At 51.4% G+C, this 15978-nt stretch overlaps 1 protein-coding gene across 1 annotated transcript; it reads left to right on the top strand.

Annotated features, from left to right (window-relative positions):
- The first annotated feature begins 1619 nt into the window (after positions 1 to 1619).
- On the top strand, positions 1620 to 8884 carry SERPINE1 (serpin family E member 1). Its single transcript, XM_030300136.1, has 9 exons — positions 1620 to 1753; positions 2544 to 2815; positions 3424 to 3657; positions 4172 to 4366; positions 5151 to 5349; positions 6359 to 6459; positions 6578 to 6664; positions 7222 to 7305; positions 7618 to 8884. Exons 2-9 carry the CDS (start codon positions 2545 to 2547, stop codon positions 7653 to 7655), a joined length of 1209 nt encoding a protein of 402 aa, XP_030155996.1. The 5' UTR covers positions 1620 to 1753; position 2544; the 3' UTR covers positions 7656 to 8884.
- The last annotated feature ends 7094 nt before the right edge of the window (positions 8885 to 15978 follow it).

The following is a 15978-nucleotide window of genomic DNA, read 5'->3' as shown; positions in this document are numbered from 1 at the left end:
AGGGCAGGGCACTGGGGGCATTTCTGGGGGGTAGGAGATGGGTTGGGGGCTTCACTTCTGTCTTCTCCACTTGAAAGAGATCAGAAGTAACCACCTTCTCATGCTTAACCACTCTCTCAGAGACTCCAAACGAGACCAAGAAAAGAAAAGGACATAAACAAGAAGCAGTTACATGGGAACAGTCCTGTACTTGAAAAGAGTGGGTGATCCTAACTTTCCGACCGAGGTTTCCCCTTTTTTCCCTGCCACCCCCTCCCCACCTGACTCCTAGGGGCAACAGAGAAAACACAGGCAGAGGCAGAGTAAAAAGTGGGAAAGCCGTCCAGCTGTGGTTGCCCTTGGTATCTGCTTACTGAAAAAATCCAAAACAAATATCCCGAAGCTTCCACCCACTTAAACTTCCTGTGATTCTGCTATCCGCTGTCTCCATGGATACTCTCACTTGAACCCCACCACCTACACAAAGCGAGACAGCGTGTGGAGCCCAGGGTCAAGTGCATCATCTCCCCACCCAGCCACCCCTCTGTCCACAACATCCTGGGCACGTGACCTGACCCTGCCAAGCCCCCAGGTGCAGTCCCACGCACCAGTCTCTGGCCAATTCCCACCCTCTGCAGAATTGTTTGGTTAGTCTTCCATCCCCAAGCCCGGTGTTCTGGAAGCACACCCCACAAACCCGCCACGAACTGACTCTCACTGGCCGCCCCAGCACCACCCCCCAGGTGTCTGCGTCTCGAGGAAAGGATAAGGTATAATTCTCCCCAGGCACAGAAGGCAGCTTAAAGAAATGAAACTTACACATTGGGCTCCTACTTCCTTGCCAAGTCTTTACCCTGTCAACCCCTGGTTTCTTTCAGCCTCCATCACCATCACCCCATCCAGCACACCCAAACCCCCTCCAGACACGGCTGTTGGCACAAAAGAGAGCCTCGAGGGCATCTTAAGAGTCTGGACACGTGGGAGAGTCAGCTGTGTATCATCGACCAGCGGGCGGGCGCGCACCTGGCAGGGAAGAGGGAAAAACGGAAGGGAGTCCTCCGCATGCTCATGTCCTAGACAGTCAAAACCCAGACAATCACATGGCACGCTCCGTGCCCTCTGGCCACTGGAATGAGGCCAGGAGGAGGGAGGGGTGTTCTCCCCAGGCTGGCCAGCACGTACAGACTGGACAGCACTGGCAGACAAAAGTTCACGGCTTCTTTGGTAACTACGCGGTGACCCGTTTCTCCAAAAGGAGGAAACGTAAACTGTTTTTCCCCAGCTGAGTATCGGGGAAGGTAATCCCAAACACGGGGTAGTTTGGGGCCGCCTGGCACTGCCAGGGGTCGAGCTGGAAGATCATCCAAAAAGAGGGGGACACAGGCAGAGGGTAGCAAGTCCAGGGAGGCCCTCGGGCCAAGGCGACCGGGGTTTGCCCAATTGTTCCTGACCCCTCTGACACACGTACACACAGAACAGCACGCGCACACGCCTCTGCAAGTTGGGCAGAGGGAGGTGCCGAGGGGGCCTGGCCAGCTGTTCAGAGGGACTTGCAGAGCGAGAAAGTGGGTGGGGCTGAACCATGAGTTCATCTATTTCCTGCCCACATCTGGTATAAAGGGAGGCGGCAGCCTCTGGAGGAACACAGCTGCGTCTGGCTGCGGGGCCAAGAGCACTGTCAGGAGAGCCACACGCCCTCTCCAGCTGCAGAATCACCACGATTCAGCAACAGCAGGACAGACCACCAATCACAAGGGGCCTTTGAGAACTTCAGGTAAGAGAAAAAAAACTCCATCTCCTCCTGAGGTTAAAGCGAAGAACACCCCTCCCATAAAATGTTCTCTGTCCACGATCCTCACTTTTCCTCTTTTTCCCCCTGGAGAACTGCAGACCTGAGTTGACGGAAGGTGGCCAGGCCACACCGTCAACCCCACCACACAGAAACAGGGGCTTCGACTCTCCGTCCCTCTCCATCAGGACGCCCAGCCCACTTCTGGAAAGGGGCTTTTCATGCCGGCTAGCTCGAAAAAATTCACGGTTGAGAAAGCTTTAGAAGAGAATTAAGACCATTATGCAAATCAAAGGCGTTATTACAATTTAGTCTTTTGGCCTCCTGAAGGGAAGGGAGATACGCTACAGGGTGCTGCCAGGGGTTCCCCAAAGTCCCACTGGTGGAAATGCACTTAAGGCTCCCTGGGGCTGATCATGATCTCACGGTTCGTGGGTTCTGGCCCCACGTCGGGCTCTGTGCTGACAGCTCGGAGCCTGGAGCCTGCTTCGGATTCTGTGTCTCCCTCTCTCTCTCTGCCCCTCCCCAGCACGGGCTCCGTGTCTCTCTTTCTCAAAAAAAAATAAACTTTAAAAAAATTAAAAAAAAAAAAAGACTCCCTGGGGCTGAGACGAGGGGAAAGGCTCAGAATCGGAGCCCATCAGGGTTTCTTAAGGACTCCTGTCCTTGTGTTTAGGTATCACCTGCCAGCGGTGAACCCGAGGAGCCTGGCCTGTGATTGGGGTGCCGCTTTCCAGAACTCTCCTCTCACCAGATCCTTTTCCGCTTGCTCTAGGATGCGGATGTCTCCAGTCTTCGCCTGCCTAGCCCTGGGCCTGGCCCTCGTCTTTGGTGAAGGGTCGGCCTCCTACCACCGCCAGACTCAGGCGGCCCGACTGACCACAGACTTTGGAGTGAAGGTGTTTCAGCAGGTGGCATGGGCCTCCAAGGACCGCAACATGGTTTTCTCACCTTACGGGGTGGCCTCGGTCCTGGCCATGTTGCAGCTGACGACAGGAGGAGAGACTCGGCAGCAGATCCAAGCAGCCATGCAGTTCCAGATTGATGGTGAGAGACAGGGCAGAGCAGAGGGCGGGCACTCACACTGTCTTCACGGGACAGGGGTGTAAGCAACCAGAAGCAGAAGGCGGGCGGACGCCAGCTTAGCCGAGCCAGCTCCTATGCGGCCGTGTCACGGGGCATCTTTACTGGGTTCTGGGTCAGTCACAAGGGGCACAGGCCAGGGGATGTGGTGTAAAACAGGTGTGCCTCACCACTTACTACCTTAACACCTCTGGACCTCAGCTTCCACATCTGCAAAATGGGGACGATAAAACCATCTACCACATAGAGCTGCTGTGAGGATTAAATAGGATTATACATGTGAATGCTTAGCACAGCTAGTCTTACGATAAGAAAAAACTTAGGGTTCGTCAAAAGCAGAGAAAAGTATTCTAACCCAAAAAGGGGTTAGGGCCTGAGATTTTTGAGGAGAAGAGAGAGATGCCGAAGAGATTAAGGTCTGGAAGGGAATCTCCCTCCAGAGACCCCTGGGGGAACAGAAGAGCCCCATCCACATGCGCAAGGTTGGGCCTCTCCTGGGGGGAAGTTGGCCCGGCTGGGGGCCCTCGGCTCAACATAAGCTAATGTGTCCTCTCGGCCCTGCCTCGGCACAGAGAAGGGCATGGCCCCTGCCCTCCGCCAGCTGTACAAGGAGCTCATGGGGCCGTGGAACAAGGATGAGATCAGCACGGCCGATGCCATCTTCGTCCAGCGGGATCTGAAGCTGGTCAAGGGCTTCATGCCTCACTTCTTCAGGCTCTTCCGGACCACGGTCAAGCAAGTGGACTTCTCAGAGGTGGATAGAGCCAGGTTCATCGTCAACGACTGGGTGAAGACACACACGAAAGGTGAGCGGGCAGGGAGCGGAGGCCAGTCCCAAGGGCCTGCAGAGGAAGGGGATCTAGAAACAAGTCCCCAGAATCCCAACCTCTCCCCATCAGCATGCTGTTCTCTGTAGACAGGGCAGGTGCTGTAAGAATCAGAGCATCTTAGTTTTCAAAGTAGGCCCTCTCACGAACCAACTCTAAGGGCCTCCCTAAAGTGCTGTGAGATGTCATGACAACAGTAATAACCACAAGAAACACACACAGCTCCTCCACACTGCTGCTTGGGGAGCAAAGTAAGGCAAGACTTAAGTGTCCGGGTCTGATCCTGGACAGGATCCCAGGGCCAGAGCATGCGATGAGCGGGAAGCTTTCCTGAGACTCTTAGGAAGATGAACAGGTTGAACACAGCTAGACTGACTCAGTCTAGACTTACACCCCCGTCTGCCTCCTGACCGGATCCCCTCAAAGGACTGAAGGGAACCATCTAAAAGGGTCAAAACATATTTAGCCTCCTGCTCACCTGGCTTTCCCGTAGGCATGATTGGCGACTTACTGGGCGAAGGGGCCGTGAACCAGCTGACGCGCCTGATGCTGGTGAATGCCCTCTACTTCAATGGCCAGTGGAAGACGCCCTTCCCAGAGTCAGGCACCCACCACCGCCTCTTCCACAAATCTGATGGCAGCACCGTTTCTGTGCCCATGATGGCTCAGACCAATAAGTTCAACTACAGTGAGTACAAAACCCTTTCCCCAAGTCCCACAGCTACCGCATCTCTTCCCCGGGGTGCTCCCCTCTCAGGGAGGAGAACCCCTCGAATATAGCCCATCTTTGACAAAGAATCCCCAGGTAGGAGCTACTGGGATAATTGGAGCAGCAGAAAGTAGCTTTATATCACGCAAGATGAAAGTGCAGGGCGCCTGGGTGGCTCAGTCAGTTAAGTGTCCAACTTTGGCTCAGGTCATGATCTCCCAGTTGGCGAGTTCGAGCTCTGCATCAGGCTCTTTGCTGTCAGCTCGGAGCCTGGAGTCTGCTTCGGATTCTGTCTCCTCTCTCTCCCCCTCCCCCGCTTGAACTCTGTCTCTCTCTGTCTCTCAAAATTAAATAAAAACATCAAAAAAAAAAAAAAAAAGTCCAGAAAGTCCCTCCAGCCCAAATATGACCACATGACCCACGTGTTTCTAGGTGATCACCAGGGGCTCACAGATCCTGCTGGGGGAAGGCCTATGTGGAAGTTGAGATGAAGGAGATGCTGGGATAAATCAGTGGCTGGGTGTGGGGGAGAGGGGGGTAAAGGCAAAGAAGGCCAAAAGGAGACAGTATCAGAAGATGCTGGATTGGCAGAAGAGGAGGGAAACGGGGATAAAAAACACCGACTAGGGAGCCTCAAAAGCCAGGGTGGAGAGGTGGCTTCCAGAAAGAATGGATGAGACAGAACTAGCTGAAAAGCCAGTGCCGGGTCAGAAGCAACGAGAGCTGAAGCCATTTTCAGTGCGCCATCTTGGTGTCTTCACAGCTGAGTTTTCCACCCCCGACGGCCATTACTATGACATCCTGGAATTGCCCTACCACGGGGACACTCTCAGCATGTTCATTGCTGCTCCCTATGAAAAAGAGGTGCCTCTCTCTGCCCTCACCAACATCCTGGATGCCCAGCTCATCAGCCAGTGGAAAGGGAATATGACCAGACAGCTCCGCCTCCTGGTTCTGCCCAAGTAAGTCACCCCTTGCTCGCACCACACTTGCCAATGCCCTAATCCTCTCTATCTACCCCTCCCCTCCCCCAAGGCTCCCTGAAGGGACCACCCCCATGTTTCCCAAGTATGACATTTGCAGGGCAGGGACATGTGTGGGAAGCTGATGGGAAACACTCTGGCCTGGGTTTGATTAAGATTCCTCTCCTCATCTCTGCTCCTGTTTCTGCTGGAGGGCAGAGGGCAGTGGGGAATTTTCCTAGACCTTGCCCCCACACTCTCCACCCTCAGAATATCCAGCAAAAGCCAACCAAAAGAAGAGTCAGAGAAATGAGGGGGGAGGGGAGAGGGATGGATCAGCCTTTGAGATGACCCTCTCCCACCCCCATCTGCTCAAATCAACATCCAAACAAGAGACAAAAGGAGACAAAGCAGCCAGAACTACAGCTTCTAGCTGGCTTCCAACAAAGCAGATTAAAAAAATCCTTCTGCAGGAGTAGAGGGTGGAGAAGGCTGAGGCTGGGTAATTCCAGAATTGCAAGGAAGCCTCCCACCACACCTACCCCAAATTTCCAGCTGTTATAATGCCATGCTTGGGGAAAGAGGAAGATTCAGTTGTTTAGGGTGCCCTTGTGTTCTCTACCCCCACCCACCCCCACATCTAGAAAACGAGAACCGAGAACCAAGGTGACTTGGGCCCTGATGGGAAGCAGAGGTGCCCCCAAAACCTCTGCTGGAGTCCTCTTCAGAATTCGCTCCCAGAAACACAATCTACAGACCAAATTTTTGTTCAAATCCTCTTGCAGGAGGATGTGCCCTTTGCCACCGCCCCCCTCAAGATTCCAGGGGGTGAGGGTAGGGGTTGTTCGTTTACATTACACCTGACGCACAGATGTGAAAAAACCAAGCCTCCCTCCTCCACTTTCACACCTATCCCCATCCCGTCAGCTGAGGGGGATACGTGGACAGGGCCTGGCAGAGGCAACAAGGGGCAGCCTGAGCTTGAGCTATTTCCCCCTCCTGTTTACAGGTTCTCCCTCGAAAGTGAAGTCAACCTCCGGAGACCCCTGGAGAACTTGGGGATGACTGACATGTTTAAGCCAAACCAGGCGGACTTCTCGAGTCTCTCAGGTAAGAGATTTTCCTTCCACCTCCTCCTTATGCTGGTGGACTGGGGGGCCCCCGAGAGGACAAAGGAGTGTATCTCTGAGAACCCCAGCTGATCCACACTCGGATCCGCTTGTTTCAGATGAAGAGGCACTGTACGTGTCACAGGCGCTGCAAAAAGTCAAGATCGAGGTGAATGAGAGCGGCACGGTGGCGTCCTCCTCCACAGGTGAGTCAGGCTCAGGTGAGGCCTGGTGAGTGTCCTCCCAGGACTTCCAAGGAGGGGCCCACGTCTGGGAGGAACCCCACGGCCCTGCTTCACCAGCCTCTCCTCGAAGAGGGGCACCCCCCACACCAGGTGCTCAGGGCATCACCCTTATCCCCCCAGAGTTTCTTAGCCTGCTGTAGGCCCACTTTTCCTGGGATCCCGGTCCCCCACCCAATGGCTCCTGAGGCCCCGTGAAGGTGAAAAGGCCCCTCAAAGGAAGCCTTGGCTTTGTGCTCATGGTGGCCAGTCGGCTTAAGGAACTTGCTTATCAACATTCTAAAAAGGGTTACACAAATAGCTGTTGGTGAGTAGCTGGTAAATCTCTCTGAAATGCCTGGAGGCAGCCAGTCCTCAGAGAACTTCCCTAAACTGTTAAAGTTTGTGATGGGAAGAACAACTAAGCTTCCTAGTCGCCCTCCAATGCTGCCATCAGAAGGCTGGTGTCAATGGATCACTTATGATCAATCCAGGCACCAGTGCCCAGTCCCTCTGTTCTAACATTGTTTCCTCTCTCTCAGCCATTATTGTATCAGCCCGAATGGCCCCCGAGGAGATCATCATGGACAGACCCTTCCTCTTCGTGGTTCGGCACAACCCCACAGGTGAGCCGGGGCGGGGAGGCTCCACTGCCCCCTGCCCCCGCGTCTCTTCGCCTCAGACACCAGTCCAGACAGGTGTAGACGCTCCCTCCTGCCCCAGTCCATAACTCTGCCCCTCCTCCTCCCTTCAGGGATGACGTTCTGTCACAAATTGAGCACCGTGCCAGGACCCCAGCCCTAGCTTAGTCACTCCAAAAGCTGGGACTCCAGACAGCTCACTCGCGTTCTCACATCTCAGCTCATCCATAAACATGGGGCTGGGCGAGCCATGCCATTTCTCCCCGTTCTCATCTCCTACGATTCTTCCATTCTCAGGAACAGTCCTCTTCATGGGCCAAGTGATGGAACCCTGACCACGAGGGTGAAGCAGTCCTCATCTGTGACAGAACTGGAGATGGAGCCAAGAAGAAAGAACTCCAAAGGAAGAAAACTTTTATTTTAATTAATTTTTCTGGAGAAAGAGAAGGCCTTTGCCTTCAAAAAAAAAAAAAATGGTAAATCTTTCAAATCTGCCTCTTAGACCTCAGCCTCTCCCAGGAATGGAGAAGAGGACCTTTCAGGAAAACTCCCTCGTGGAGCCCCCCGGGGAGACCGCCAACGCTCAGCTGAGTCTCCAAAGCAGACTGTAAAACATGCACAGGCACACGCACAGCTGCTTCTGCCCATCGCTCTGCCCATCCGGGTCTTCAGACCTGGACCCCACCGAGACCCTGGCAGGATGGCACCAGAAGGCTTTACGGGGCTTTTGTGCGCTTGGTAGACACTATTTGCGTTCCAGTCACGTTGCTGTCACTCTTGCACTGTCTGCCACTGCTGAGGAGGCTGGCGGCAGGCCAAAGAAGGCCAGTGGAAGAGACACCCTTTCATCTCAAGGCCTGTGCTCCCTGGTTCGGCGGTCCTGCACACGGACAGAGCACCTGCCCACCTCCCTGCGGAGACCCCCTCCGACCTGGCCGACTCCCTCCCAGAAACAGTGTGCATGTATTATTTTGGAGTGTAGGTGACTTGTTTACTCATAGAAGCAGGTTTCTGCTTCCCACAAACTTTATTTTGCAGGAATGGGTGGGGGGGGGGGGGGGGAGAGGGGGATGTGTGCCTGGCTCTCAGCCCTCATCTGGTGGGGAGGGTGGGATGCCGGGGTGTGCCTAGTATTTATCACAGCCTTGTCCGCATGTGCTTGTTAAAGAGAAAGAGGACTCTCAAGAGAAACGTATAATCTGAACTAGCTAGTAGTGTTCCTCGGTGGTCTTGGTCATTGCATCTCAGGAGTCTGGCCACTTGACTGGCCACCCTGCTGGGTGGCCAGCATGGTGGGGCCCACACTGCCACCTTGTGGCTGCCCGAGCCTTCTTTTCCTCGCCCTTCTCCACTCGAGGGCTGAGACCCCCCCCCCCCCCCGCAAGATGATCTAACTTCAGCCCACTTTAGGGACCAAAAGGATGTGGCGGGTAAGAGAGATCGGAGTGAGGACAGAGTGGTTTCAAAATTTTCCAATATATTTAGGAACACGAGAGCAAGGGGCTGCACGACCTAGAAGGACAGAACTTTCCCCAATTACAGGGTGATTCATAGCCGCATTGGTGACTCACTTCAACGTGTCATTTCCGGCTGCTGTGTGTGAGCAGTGGACACGTGAGAGAGGGAGAGAGAGAGAGACTGAGAAAGAGGAGGAAGAGGAGAGAGAATGAGAGAGACCATGAGCCTGGACTCAACTACCCCAGCTAGGTAATCTTTCTGAAAACCAACGAGCTAGGGGGCATGACATCAAGACCGATTCATCGAAGAATTGCACATAGATGTCGAACGAATGAATGTGAGCCAGTAGGACCCTAATCATCCCACCGTGCTCCTCAGTGAAAAATCTTTGTTCTTTGTGTGTCTGTTTGTTTGTTTCTCATCATGCACTGGAGAGTGACAGCCGCACACAGTACCGGTAAGGACACCCCAATGTGGGGTCCGACATTCTTGAAACTGTTGAATTATATGCTTTTTCACTTTTGATACATAAACAAGTAAAATATTTTTTAAAAATAATAAATAAGTAAAAATAGTCCGAAAGAGTCCCTGCCTTTATTTCCAACATTTTGCACAGTACAAAGTCAAAAGCTCATCAGTTCATAGCCCTTCTCCAGTAAAGGGGAGCTTTACGAAACACACACCCACAAGCCCAAGGCACGAAGACCTGCCACAGGGAAGTCCACAGGGAAGACCCAAGGGACATGGTGTGCAGGGCATAATTCCACACCCCCCCACACGGGGTGCCACCGTCAAAAGGGAAAGAGGGGTCCCCCGAACACCTGTCACCTCATACCTTCCCTGACAGGCCTGCTCATGCCCATTGTCCCTGGGAGTTCCCATCTCTGTTCATGCCATCTCCTTCCCCGCCAAATGCCCCACCCTGCACCTGCCCCACTCCCCACTTCTCAAAACCCAGACCGAGTCTGTTTCCTTCGCCTGGCACTCCCCATGGGTCGGGTAATACGAACATCTTCAAAGGGCACAAAAACAGCCAAAAGTGATCATTCTGCCTGGTTAGAATCTTACCTGTTCTCAAGCTTAAATAAGCCCACTGCCATGGATAAAGATAGATTTCAGGCCTTGAACTAAAGGAACCTTCACGTTACAACTTTCTCTAAATTGTGTTAGACTTCCTTGGAGCAGTTTTAGATCATGACATAAATTCAGGAGGGGCATCTGTTCACTGCTCACCCTCACTCACTCGACCTGTGCGAAACGCCTTCCCACTGCCCCTGCCATTCCTGTGTCCCTCTCGAGGGACAGTCAGGGACCTTCCTGGAAGCCTCCAACATGGTGCACTAATGTGTTTCGGTGGGTGCCGATGTCTGGCATCTTCTCTTTATGGATTCATCTCTTTGGATTCATCTTTTTTCAGGCCTTCTCTTCCTTCATGAGGGTCTATATAGTAAGAGGGGTCCTAAAGCCCAATCCAACCTGGAAGGAAAGTCTTCGTCTCTCCTTAGAAAGCCAAAGGATTAACTTTACTGGAATTAAAATTTTAAACTTAATGGAAAGAAGGAAGGAAGGAAGGAAGGAAGGAAGGAAGGAAGGAAGGAAGGAAGGAAATGGGAACCAGAGCAAGACCCAGAAGAAAGGAGTAGAACACATAGCCCACTAAAGTCCACTCTCAGCTTTAGAGAGATGCTCTCAATCTCAGTGAGTGCTTCCTCTTCCCTTTCCAAATCTCTGGCAACCCCTGTAGGACCAAGATATGGTCACAGAACTAGAGAAAAGGGGCCATAGAGGCAACTTTGGCCTGCTTCTAGCTGGCTCAGACCAGAGCTACCCAAACTAGACATGGCCTAATCCAGTTCACGAGATCACTGAGATTTGTAGCCAAAACTTCAGCTGGTACTAAAGTATTCCTCTTCCTGCAAGAATACTCCCTTCCGCTCACACCGGTCTCCCTTTCAGCTTGTAGTAGGTAGCTGGGGTCATGAAGGCAACGGTCCAAGAATTCAGGGATACAGGGACTCAGATAGATCTTGTGTCCTCCTTACACCCAGAAAATATGACCAGTTCCAGGCACTGGGCTAGTTGTTGAGGATTTACCTATCTGTAACAGATTTGCTTAGAAACCACAAGAGCCTCAAAAACCAGAACAAGTTAGCCTGATTTGACAGTGGGCAGTTCAGAAACCATCCATACATGCTGAGAGGTCTCAGAAGAAAAGGGTTCATCAGAAGGCCTCACCCCCGCAGAGAGAGTTTGCTCCAGGAAGTGCCCCATTTAGCGGTGCCCTCTGCTTTTCTTGGATATTTTGAGCACAGAGATGACGATGTAGCCTCACAGTGGAAAGCCTGCCTGGTCCTGCTTGGCTCCGCCCGGGCCCCCTCCTTACCCTTCCAAATCTCTCTTCCTCTATTTCTTTAGAAATGAAAAACCAACCAGATCTGCTTGCAGCCATCATTACATTTCTCATAAGCCTCACTCAGTGGGATTATTTATCTGCCCACGTGTGGGCAAAGGGTATGACTCATTCTGTAAATCCCTCAATGGTAAAAAAATATTCCATCAGAATGAAACTTGTCAAGGAGACACCATCTGTTTTCCAAGCCGCTTTCCTTGAGGTGGTTCCTCAAGTAAATTTTGGGGTGAGAGTAGCAAAACTACTTAGGCTGTGGCATTTGTGAACACTGGTCTCACGTGCCAGTCACCAGAGGGTCCTGCGCTCACACCTCTGCCTTTCAGCCAGCACACCGGCGTCCTACCACCACATGGCCTTTTATCCCCTAGCCACCAGGTGTCGCTTTGACTCCAGTGGAAAGCTCTTCTTGAAGCAAAGCAGCTGTGGCTTCTCCCAAAATCTTCCCGAGTTTGAACCCCATTCAATCAAACAAGTATTTATTTAAAAGCTTAACTTGATAGGGGTGCTGTGAAGCACGTTTTGCAAAGTGTAAGTGGTCTTTCTAACTATCCAGTACCTAAGGAGAATAGACACTAAAAAGCTGAAATGCTACGTGAGTCACTTCAAAAAGGGCTGAAGGGAACACTGTCGAAATGATCACTAGAGTCTACACCAGACCGTGAGGCTTACTTGGAGTGGGGCGTTTGCTGGAAACTTACAAGATGGAGAAGACGGATTTGGGTCTGTGGGGCAGAACTGTAGGGCATTTGAGAAAACACTGTGAACAGAATGACAAAGGAAAAATAATAGCAAGGCACGTTCAAGGGACACACCTGAGGAGGAAGTCCCAAGTCACCTTGAGACTGCTCCTCCCTCCTCTGATAACCCAGCCAGTCAAGTCTCCCCCTCTCCTGATCTAGTCAGGCAAGTCTGGACTATGTCCCTTGAATCAGCCGTGCTTTCTTGTTATCCTTCACGTCCCAGGCTCATAGTCTGCAAGTCTAGGAAAAGGCAGTGACATTGACCATGGTGGGAAACCAAAAGATGGGATGGTTTCAGGGGAAGGCGAAGGTTTTATCAAGTGAATTTTGAGACGACATTGGGATTTCCAAATGGGGGATCCAGGATACCCTTATTCTACTAATGTTGGGTATCTGCTGCCGTATGTCAGGCATTGTGCCAGGCACAGTAGAAACACCAAAAGACAGTTCATCCTCTAGCAGAAATAATACATGTTGAATATGCTACCCACCATACACAAAATTAGAGTTTAGAATAGTTTGGATTAGAAGAGTTAAATATCTAGATTTGATAACCATGAATACCAATCATAATTGAAGCCAGTCAACAAGCACTATGTTTGATGCTGTGAAGAAACAGAAGATGAATAAGATACCATCCCTGAAGGGAGCGCCTGGGTGGCTCAGTCAGTTAAGCATCTGACTCTCAATTCTGCCTCAGGTCATGATCTCACAGTTGTGGGTCTGAACCCTGGATCGGGCTCTGTGCTGACAGCACGGAACCTGCTTAGGATTCTCTGTCTCTCTCTTTCTCTCCCTCTCTCTCTCTCTGCCCCTCCTCTGCTCATGCTCTCTCTCTCTAAGTAAATAAATAAACATAAAAAAAAAGATACCATCTCTGAAGGAGACAATCCAGCTGAAGAGACAAGGCCAACTCACACGTGCAGCCAAGGGACAACACGGCATGCTTACCGAGAGTACCAGGCAAGGTTCTTAGCTACCAGGGACAGAAACCAACTCTAGCTAAGGGAAGCACCAGAGGAAACTGGGGAGCTCAGGGAATTTCCAGGAGGGCCAGAGAACCAGAGGAAGGTCTCACACTAGAGGTAGCGCCCCAAATCACACTGGTGACTCTGCCCTATAACCTTCACTGGGCCCCGGACACTGCCATTGGTGCCGCTGTACTGGCACCCTAGGTTTTGACCCTCTGCCCTTCTACCAGAGTCTTATATCCCCTCCATCACCTCATTCCTTCCTGGACCAAAGTCCGGACAGATGCACAGATTGGTCGAGTCCAGCAGACATGCCAATGCTGTGGGCACGAAGAAGGCTGCAAAAGTGAAAGTCAGGAAACTTCTCTCTTTTTAAAAATGTTTATTTATTTATTTTGAGAGACAGAGTGCAAGCAGGGGAGGGGCAGAGAGAGGCAGGGAGATACAGAATCTGAAACAGGCTCCAGGCTCTGAGCTGTCAGCATAGAACCCAACTTGGGGCTCGAACTCACAAACCACGAGATGATGACCTGAGCTGAAGTTGGACACTTGACTGACTGAACCACCCAGACACCCCAGGAAACTTCTGATGTTTCACTGGGAGGTTGTTCTGTCTCACCCTAGACTCATAAGGTGGGATTCCCAAACCCTACGACATGGGGCTGGAGCCTGGGAAGTGAAAAGAAGGGCAAACATCCACCACAGAAGATATTCTAATTGTCCAAACTGTTAGGAACAGCATATAGTAAGGTCCCGATTGCTCAGTTAAAAAGAAGAAGAAAGAGGAAAGAGGAAAGAGGAAAGAGGAAAGAGGAAAGAGGAAAGAAGAAGAAGAAGAAGAAGAAGAAGAAGAAGAAGAAGAAGAAGAAGAAGTTGTTGTTGAAAAAACAACAATGACTACAAATAACATCATCTGGGAACTATGGACTACTTAAAGAATGTGCAAAAAGTGGGTGCACAGGTTATCACAAGATGGAGAAACACAGAGCATAAACTCATAGAGATGAAAAGGCTTCAGGCCACCCCCCTGCCAACCACCGCAGGAACCACCGCTACAACCAGGTGAGGGAAGGCTCAGGGAGGTGTCAGCATGGTTTGTAGGGTGACAATACAAATTAGTCATCAACGTGAGCTGATTGGCCCATTTCAGGCGCCTCTCCAATCTGTAACTCTCCATTTCATCTTTGTGCCTGGATTCCCAAAGATGATCTTCCAGCCTTCCATTTATCCTTTCATATTGTCCCCCAGATTACTGTAAGATTAACCTTCTTAAAAGTGTTCTCGCCAAGCTATTCATCAGCTCAGGCAACCATAGTGACTCCCAACTGCCCACGGCCTCGAATCCGAACTCCTCTGCAGACACAAGCCACACTGGATCCACTAACTCACAGATTCGCTACATTCACCGTTTGCTAACAGTGAAGAAATCCAGCCCACTGTCTTCAAAATGATGTAAACCACTTGAAGTCTAGGACTCTACATGAGCAAAACCCATATTTCTAACAATTCTCTCACAAATCTTCTCTTTTCTGCAGCGAGGCAATGCCACATTGAGACGAGGAATTCTAGAAAGTATCAGCTTTCCGAGGAGTGTAGGAGTTCACATCTCTAGAGCTTCCAAATTTCCACAGGCTGTTGCTCAGCTCTCTGCTTTACGTCTTTGCCTCAAGGCTCATTACTCCCTTATCTACAACCTTCTCCTCTTCCCACCAGGAGCACATTTCTTTCATTCCTTTTGCTTTCTGCCCTTCTTACACATTTCCTTTCCTTTTTTTCACTCCCTAATGATTTACCCTTCCTAACTCCAACAGCTTGCTTTATCGATCTTATACTTGATCTAAAAAAAACAACAACAACAAAAAAAACTATCAAGATACTTCCGCCAACATGTATGCCATTGGCAAGCTGAAGGCAGAGGAGAAAGGGGAATGAAAAAGAGGAAGAAGACAAAGGAGTAGACCAAAAAAAGTTGAGAATGGGAGAAAATGACCAGCGCCACCGTCAACAGGCGTTGACAGTATGCCGGATACTCTGCACATCCTCAAAACCATCTTGCAAGGCAGGTACGGCCATCCTCAGTCTTCAAATGAGGAAACTCGGCTGAAATGACTCACCTGAGGCCGCACATCCGGTAAGGGTCAGAGACCACACCATATGCCAGATGCATTAGGCCCCCTGTCTTGCCACAATAGCATATGACTTCCATATCCAAGAGGAAGAAAAAAAGAACATAAAATGGAGACAGGCGAGGCCTTCCCAACAATTGTTTCAAGTGGTACCCGAAAATTAAAAAACGTCATTTTCCACATGACAAAATTTAAGATTTTCTCTTAGGTGCGAACCGCTTTACTTGACCGCAAGGAAAGATACACGCACATGGACAGCCAAAGAGCCCGTAGCCCAATCCACAGCCTCCTCATTTTTAAACTTGTGTCTAGGCTACATGTGTCCCTTTTCAGTTTCGACCCATGCTCACCTTGTAAGACGCTCTACATTCCTCTGGACTTCGTTCATGCCCCTCTCCCTTTTCTTCACATCGCTTAAATATCAGCCCCTCCTTTTCTCTCTTATTTCCCGTCTCCCTCATTACCTGTGCATTTCTTACTTGAGGAGAGTGCTGCATCTGGCAGGTTCTCAGTACATGTCTATTTTGGGCTCCATCCTTATCTTATGTCAGCCCCACCACCGCGCTTTGTCTAGCCTTCCCCAAGTCATCGCCCCTACCCCAAATCCAGTTCCCACCCTGCTCCGTCTCCATCGCCCCAGGCCCTCCATTAGTCCTCCCCGCTTCCTCACAAACTCCAATGGTCGTCCCTTCCGCCTCTCACCCCTTTTCCCGCCTTTTTCCCCCTCAAGGTGCAGAAGCGCGAGGACCGCATTGTCCACCCCCCCATCCCCCAACCAGCCTACCAGAAAGCCTTGTTACCATGACGATAGAGCTACTCAAAGCCGAAGTCGAGGACCTGGTTGCCATGGCTTCCGCTTCTCCGCCTCCAGCCCCGCCCGCGCGCCCCGCGGCGCTGGCGCCTGCGCAGTACGCCACTCGAAGGGCCTCCGAGCCGGGGCGGGACGGGGCGGG

This window comes from Lynx canadensis, chromosome E3 (genome assembly GCF_007474595.2).
Source record: "Lynx canadensis isolate LIC74 chromosome E3, mLynCan4.pri.v2, whole genome shotgun sequence".
Classification (NCBI taxonomy): Eukaryota; Metazoa; Chordata; class Mammalia; order Carnivora; family Felidae; genus Lynx; species Lynx canadensis.
The sequence above is the reverse complement of the archived record's forward strand: the minus strand, read 5'-3'. Positions and strand labels throughout refer to the sequence as shown.